The sequence below is a fragment of the Carassius carassius genome, chromosome 20, assembly GCF_963082965.1.
Source record: "Carassius carassius chromosome 20, fCarCar2.1, whole genome shotgun sequence".
Classification (NCBI taxonomy): Eukaryota; Metazoa; Chordata; class Actinopteri; order Cypriniformes; family Cyprinidae; genus Carassius; species Carassius carassius.
Genome location: NC_081774.1, coordinates 17,293,867 through 17,302,117, shown reverse-complemented (window position 1 = coordinate 17,302,117; position 8,251 = coordinate 17,293,867). Strand labels below are relative to the sequence as shown.

Genomic DNA, 8,251 nt, shown 5'->3' with positions numbered 1-8,251 from the left:
AGTTATTGTTGCCTTTGGAAACAGGCCAGTGATGTGCAGGACTCAGGTTATTACTTTTAGAGCACTTAAAGACGATAAAGTAGCAAGCTGCAGATGTCGAGCCTCATCTCAGAACACACAACCAACCCCTGAAAAATACCTTATATACACATGCAACAGTGCTACAGAGTATCTCTCTCTGTGTCCCTCTCTCCCCTTCCCTCCACCATCTATTTTTCTGTCTGCCTGTCTCTCTCTCTCTCTTTCTCTCTCTCTCTATCAAAGGCTGGTTGTTTCAGGCCAGAGTTTAGTTTCAGGGCTTTGGATTCAGAGAATGGACTCTGGAAGGCTGGATGGGACGGCACACTCTGTGGAGCATCTGATGGGATTATGAGCCTCTCAACTCCCTTTTGGAGCTTTCCCCCGCTTTTCAGACTTTTATGCAACTAATAAAATATCAGCAAATACTTTTGATGGGAGCATACTTTCTTGTTAGGCTCATTTTTTCACCGTTATGCTGTTCCTTTAAGGACGTTGTGGGATTCGGCAAGGCAAACTTAAGAGGACTTGCTGCAATGTAGAGGCTATGGTGGCCCTTTGTACTGGTGATATAGTGGATTTTTTAAGTTGATATCAGGTTTGAGTGCTCCGATGAACTGCCATCAGTGTTACTATTATTTTTGCTCACTTAGATTTTTGTTCCTCAAGATTGTCTCAGCATTATGTTTTTCAGTGGATGGGAACACTGGGTGTATAACGGACATGAGATCAAGACAAGAAATCTTCTGAGGTGTTGCTTGTAGTTCTGTCTTCAGTTCTTGCTGTCCAAAATCTGACACACTTTCCGAATTTGAACTATAGTATTCAAAAGTTCACGTAATCCTCTGTCGCAATGAGTAAAGACCTTCGATTCCCCAGGAAGACAATGCAGATGAGCTTTTCAACACGCCGACACTCGTGCATAGGGTATGTATAAGCAACATTTACGGGTGTTCGCCTTAAATTTAAATGGTCATCGCTAAAATGTGTTTTAAAGCTTCATTTTTTTTTTTTACTGATTGTATAATGAACTTGGTGGATCTTTGCCAGGTTTTCGGAACAAAATCATTGTCTGTGTTGCATTATCCCATGTAATAAATGTAATTTTTGCTGTGTTGATGAGCACTTGGACAATTGGAAATAACTAAAGAATGAGATTTACACTCTGTGTGAATCAAGTGCTCAGTCCTGGCAGGTTTTTCTTGTATAACAAAGCCTTGAAGCAAACCAGTCGACTGGATTTCTGACATCACTAACATAAGCTCTGAAAAGATAGGTGCACCTTCTAGTGGAGAGAGCTGCTCTGGAGTTGTTAAGACCTCCCTCTTGCTCTGCAAGCACTGTTCTGCATAGTATGACAGTGTTTAAGCAGGCAGAGAGCAGCGCTGGCTGTTATGTGATGTGTTGTGTAGCTGCTACAGTATATCTGTGGCCTGGAGAGCCTGAGGCTTGTAGAGGAAGCGAATCGATGGTTCAGCCAGTGTCTGTTGATGTTCGCCTGTAGCTGGACACACTGTGACTTTACACTCACAGTAACTCTGTACTATCCAGCATGACTGGAATTACCCAACCTAAATTATGAGTGAGTTACACTCTTGTACCTTTGTGGAGAGCATGTTGTTTAAAATGATCAAATTCAAACACACATGCACAGTAGATGTCAATCTACATTTTGTAAAACTGATTACATAAAAAACACTCTCCAGAAAATGCTTAAGAAAAATAATCTACAGGCTTTAATGTTATTTGCTTATTTTACTAATCAGACTGATGGTGATAACATTAAAAAGTCATATTTATCAGCTGATACCGATATCAGATGTCATTTAGTTGAAGATAACAGTGATGTTTTCTGTTGTAAAGTAGATTTGTTTGAGCTTCTTTGAAACGCTGCCACTCTTCAATCGATTGCTCTCTAAAGGGCCTGTCACAACTCTGCACAGCTTATCACAGAGTTACACTGTTTACAAGAGAGGCTTTTCATTTAGAGACAACATTCTTACTCTCCACATGACTCAGACAAAGCTGTGACTTGTTTCCTAGAAGCATATCTCCACAATAGCCATTTAAAGCAGAGCAAGCAGTGTTGTAGAGTATCAGCATTAAAATCTACCTCATCATTTATTACATTTGGATCACGTGTAGAGCACCATCTAGGGATGAGCGCTTTCAAGACATTGCTTCATGAGGCTTCGTGAGCCCTCGTCAATGTTTTGTTTCAGATTAGTGGTCTGCCGTGCACATCAGAATTGTCAAGTCATGTCGTTTCAGGAAACTCAGCTTTGTTACATCATACAGTTTTGAACCTTAGTTTCGAAACTTCCCTTATGAAAAATAACCTTGGTCTTACTACAAATGAAACCCAAAAACCATGGGTGCTATAGTTGTAATTAACCATGGGTTTGCTGTATACCATAGTTTAAACATGGTATTTGTAGTAAAACTGTGATTATAATACTGGTAATCAATACGCTAAAAATACGCAGCTCTGGTCTGTTTTACAAATCATTTTTAATAAATGTAATGAATTTTAATAAATGTGTGTAAATCTTGATAGGAGAGTGAGACGTAATTATTTCTATTAGGTCATAAAAATACATAAAACAAGCACTACAAATTAATAAAATACACAAATTATACAGTCACTCTATTATTAATTGTATTCAATGGTCTGTGTATTAGCATTTACACCGGGACCAATAGATGTCACTAGTGTGGTGCAGTGTAGTAAATTGGTAAAGTGATTCAGAGCTTCCCCCCCATCTGAGAGCTAGATACATCCATCTGGTCATTTGTGCTGCATTAAATTATTTGCTCTCATACATCAATTTGTTCCAGTTAAGTTAACTTTACAACGACCCTTTCTACAGCTTTTGTTATGTTATGCCATTAGTTTGAGTGAGTTATTGAATCATTCTTCCAAATGATTATGCAAAACCCTGATTCACTCAAGAACGTTGTTTGTACCTCAATTTCTCACTGTGACTAATTTTAAGATATTTTTGTTTAAGGCTCGACTGTACTTGAGCCTTGCTGCTACAAGACTAAGGGTACATTTTCACGACAAAGGTTTGTACTAAAAACGGAAAAGGTTTTCCTTTTTTGAAAAGTTTCTTGCACAAACAATCTCAGTTTACATGAATCTGTATGAAAAAATTTAATAAGCATGCACAGGATGTCACTTTTTTTTTAAATGTAAGGTTTCTGTAGTTTACATGGAGAAAATAATGGTATAGTTTTCAAAAACCTGCACTGAAACCTTTTTTCAAAAGTTAGTTTTTAGGCCCCAAATCTCTGTATTGTCATTGTAAACAGTAATTGTAAAAAATTGTCACAGTGTCGACTGATTTTTAGCTGTATAATCCTTTGAATGTGCAAAAACAAACAGAGGACAATCAACGTTCTCAAGCTGGCTCTCCCGGTGTGCATTCTGAAAAACAAAGTACAAAAAGAATATTCTTGATGACTACTGTTTTTTTTTGTGCAAAGTTTCATCTATAGAAGCACACAACATCCAGATCTGGTAAGTGACGCGGGTATCATGTCAGAGGCAGGCGGATCAAGAGTCATAAATATCAAACAAAGGATCGTGCGGTGATGCAAATGGGACTTCTGGGAATCTGGCAAATGGGAATCTGCCTTAAAATCCTCTGCCATTTGTATTGGGAACTTCTTGTGGGCTACCGTTTTAATAACTTGAGTTATTGCGTCTTGCGACCAGACTGATTTGTCAGCGATTCTTCATATTGTAAAGTCTTGCAGTATGTAACTTACTGTCACCGATACAGCAACTAAGTGGTACACCAGATAGTCGTGTAGTGTAAAAACAATGGTGATCCGACGACTTTGAAAATCATGCAGTGTGAACTCGGTACAAGCACTATTTACACAGAATTTTTATATTTAAAAACTGTTTTACGTGAAAGAATGCAAGGTTTAGTGACACGCTTTGTTTGTTTGTTGGTTTGTTTTAAGTTAAACTTCTTTTAACTTCATCTTCAAGTTTTTAGAACGTCATTTAGACAGAATAAAAAAGCATTTGAAAAGCAGCATGAAATGAAAATGTCTGAAAATGCTAAACTGAGCTAAAACTCAGAATGATGTAATATTGGGTCTGTTTTGCATTGCATCTTAGATCCTGAGATGTCAAAAGAGAAAATCAAGTGGCCACCCATAGCATTGTGGTTTGTGCGTCGACATATAGTGCAACTGCACTCACGGCGACCTGAGTTTGAATCCCACCTTGAGGTCCTTTGCAGAGGGTGTAAGTTGCAGAGCCAAATGAGAGGAGCTGGAGGTAATGGGTGGAGACGGACACTTAAACTTTCCTGAACACTACCCCTTACCGGAGAGCGGGAGCTGGGGGCCATTTGGTTCTGCAGTGAGCAGTACTTGTCCTTCGCTGATCCCACTCCTCTCTCCTCACCCAATGCTTTCCTGTCAGCTCTCCACTGTCCTCTCACAATAAAGGCATAATAAGCCCATAAATTAAACTTTAAAAGAAAGATGGAGAAAGCCAAGTGAGGTGAACCAATCACAGGACAACAGTGTCAGACCCAAAAGTAAAACAGCGCTCAGAACAGTCAATAAGCGCTGATGCTGTGACTGGAGTCGCTGTGCGTCACTGTTTTGCTCCATATTTTAAGCATGGCTGCTTTCCCAATGACTCCCACCGCTCATTGATCTGTTCTCCATTAGAAACCAGCTATCTAATAGAAGCTGTCAGAGCAGGTTTTTTTTTTTTTTTACCCGGCTGTGCCGTTTCTGTGCTCTTAGATTATAGGCTGGTGACATCTACTGGTGAAATTATGTTGCTGCAAAATTATATAGATTAATTGAAGTATTAATTTGCTTGTGGGCATAGAATTAACAGCAATGCACTAGCACCAACTCCAGCTTCAAGGGTGATTCATTACATCTTAAACTATTCTAAGCTGGTTTGCTGGTCTTAAATGGTCAGACCAGCAGAAAATTGTCCAAAACCTCTCCAAAATCAGCAGCAATCTGAGCAGGGATGGAAACGTACCATGTTGGCAAATATCAAAATAAAATAATATTGTCATTTGGCACAACCACATGGCAGTACTGTAACCCATTTAAGAGAAGGGGAAGGTGGGCTGAACTCGTGATTGGGTATTCGGGGTTTAGTTTATGTGATCTTCCACATTTGTAGTACATGTCTCACCAGCAGGGGATGCAATGGTTTAACATAAATGCATGAAGATCAATTTACACATCTACCTGTTACCAAATTGTTTACAACTTGTTGTAAGTTGTAGTACTAATAGTAAATCTACTTTGCAGTTTATAAATTTCTTAGCACAAGACCAGTTAAATATGGACTTCTTTGTTGCAAAAGGCATCTTCATCAGGGCATTTTTTAAATTGTGAGCAGAGCTAAAATCACACTATGAGTCCTGCTTAGCATTGTATTGCATTTTGTGGAGTATTCACTTTTATCCAATGCTTTCCCTGATTCCTAGCAAAATTTATCACGGGAAGTTGGTGTCAGCTGCTAGCCAGCCAAGCGTCACAGTGTGACATGCCTGTGACATCAGCACAGTGATGCTTATTGCATGCTGTGGCGTCTGGCTGGAGATTCATGCATCCTTTGAGTCTCAGTTCTGACAAAAGCCATTTGTTTGCCCACGGATAGTGCTGTTAAACTGGCAGATGAGCTCAGTTATTCAGTCATTTCAGGTGTGCAGACAATGACAAACTAAAACAGTAATATTACAAAATAGTATTACATTTTAAAACAATTGTTTTCTATTTTAATACATTTAAAAATTGTATTTATGTGATGGCATTTTCAGAAGCAATTACTCCAGACTTCAGTGTCACATGATCCTACAGAAGTGCTCAAGAAACAGTTGAAATCATAAAACATTTAGTTTTTAAGCATTATTTGAATAGAAAGTTCAAAAGAACAGGATTTATTTGAATTAATGAAAACTTTTGCCAATTTAAAATGTATTAATACATTTTGATCAATTCATTGCATCGTTGCTGAATAAATTAATTTCTTAAAAAAAAAAAAATCTCACTGATGCCAAAATTTTGAAAATATATATATTTTTTCCTATGCATATGAGGAGAAAAGTCTGGGCTGAGAGTCTGTACCAGTATGCACTGAGACATTTGCCAGGTATAAACACTGAAGTCTGTTTGCTGTCTGGAGCTGATAGATTTCCAGAACATTGAATAATAATAAAAAATGAGCACTGAGATGAGCAAAAGAGAATTTTTCAGTATTCTGCAGAGCCAAGAGAAATAATCATCATCTTGACCTCGGGACTTTCATTCCTCATACAGTAATCTGTTAAGAAAATTTCATTTTTACTCTGGGTTCCAATCCGTCACATAATTGGTTATTCATTGCACTGTGGAATTTTTTTTAAATTAATTCCTGGAAAATCATAACTACATACAGTAGGTTGTCATGCTGACATTATCAACATACAGCACCTGATCATTCAGTTTTGTTTGAATTTTTAACATTTAATTTAAAGAACTAAAGTATCAATGTCATGCATCTCTTTGTCAGGTTTATTAAACAGGATAGTTTTGAGCTTTTAAGAAAATTAAAAGCAGATTCAAAACCTCTTGAAAAACTACGGAGCCCCGCACATGACAACGCAAGAAAAAAATATAAGGCTAAATCATGTGCACGATTTACTAATTCGTTCCCTCAATGTACGAAAACGTCCACACGATTACTACTGAATGGGGTCCCCTTAATTTATAAATTGTGCACACGATTTACTAATTCGTTCCCTCGATTTGCTAAAGCTTGCGCACGATTTAGCAAACCGAGTGAATGCAATAGTAAATTGAGGGAACGCAATAGTAATTGTGTGCACGTTTTAGTAAATTGAGGGAACGAATTAGTAAATTGTGTGCACAATTTATTTATTTTTTCTTGCATGTCATGTGCGGGGCTCCGTAAAAAACCTCTTTGTTAAAACGTTATCTTAAATCAGTACAAACCTGACCACTGGCTGCACTTTCTAACAAAATGACCCAGATTACCAGTTCTGTGGAAGATCTATGGCCTTGTGTTATTTTCAATATTTGAGTGCTAAAACATGCATGCTCCAGTTTTCATGAATATTCAAATCTTTCCGAGAATTGCTTATCATTATTTTTTGGATCATGATTATGACATCCTAAAAAGCTGTCATGACTGTAACATGTAGACAGTCCAAACAAGGTTTTTGCTTTAGCCATAGATCTTTATCAAGCCCTCATGCTGTCCAAACCATTAACACACAGAAACGGCTACATCCTGGCACTTTTACCTGAAGCAAGGGATTTGGGGGATTCTTTGTTTTATTGGACATTATCATTTGTTCCCAAATTATGTTTAGATAATTCAAGAGAGAAAGAACCACATTTTGACTTTGAAACTATAACTAATAGATTTAATAATAAATGCATTTTCTAATGAAAACATTGCAAACTTTTTTTATTATTATTATTATTCTGAGAGTATTAGCGTTTCTGGGAAAAGGGCTGTACGAGACCATGAATATGATTTCTGTACCACTTGTTTATGCCGTGTTCACTGCAGAGAAACCAGCTAAACCACTTTGTTTGAGGTAGCAATCATAGCAACAATTCAGTACTCAAATGCTGGTCTCAAGTTGATCCCCTTGAAGTTCCCTGAGGTCTCAAACTAAACTTGTAATTCATCAAGAGTGAATATGAAGATTAAGGACTTAAAGATCAGGTCAGGAAGTTATATGTGTGTCTCCTTCGATTCTTGGCAGTACCAGCAGGTTTTCTGTTGTTATCTTTGGTTTACAGTAGATCCTCTCTTGAGGGGAAGGAATAGATCTGACTTTTTTCCTTGTCACAAAGTTTTTGGTTCACATTTGTGTCTGGGCATAAGAAAGTTTATAAAAGTCCCTCTCATATTCAGATTAACAGCTGTGTGATGTTTCTGTTTTGTTTGAATTATCTTAGTGCTGAGCAGATACTCTCTACTTTTCCTTTCCACAAAAGGTTCTTTACATTCACTTCAAGTCAGGGCAAAAATTGCGTAAAGTATTTCAGCCTTGAGAAAAAAATTTTGTTCTTTGAGGAACCGAAAATGATTCTTCAATGACATCACTGTGAAAGCACCCATTGGAACCTTTGTTTTCAAGTGTTCGCATGAGCACCAGTGTTTAGATATGAACTTTTTTTGCTGCGTCTGCAATTAAAATAGACAAGGTGCTGAATAAAACTT

At 37.6% G+C, this 8,251-nt stretch overlaps 1 protein-coding gene across 5 annotated transcripts in view; it reads left to right on the top strand.

The window, feature by feature from the left end:
• pde4ca (phosphodiesterase 4C, cAMP-specific a) overlaps nt 1-8,251 on the top strand; it is a 41,246-nt gene that overhangs the window by 8,322 nt on the left and 24,673 nt on the right. Inside the window, exon 1 of one of the 5 annotated variants that reach the window (XM_059501932.1) lies at nt 329-945. The exons of the other annotated variants lie outside the window; for them this stretch is intronic. Coding sequence (XP_059357915.1) covers nt 872-945 — 74 coding nt within the window. The 5' untranslated portion in view covers nt 329-871. Of the gene's footprint in view, nt 1-328; nt 946-8,251 lie in introns of those variants that run through there. 5 annotated transcript variants of the gene reach the window in all.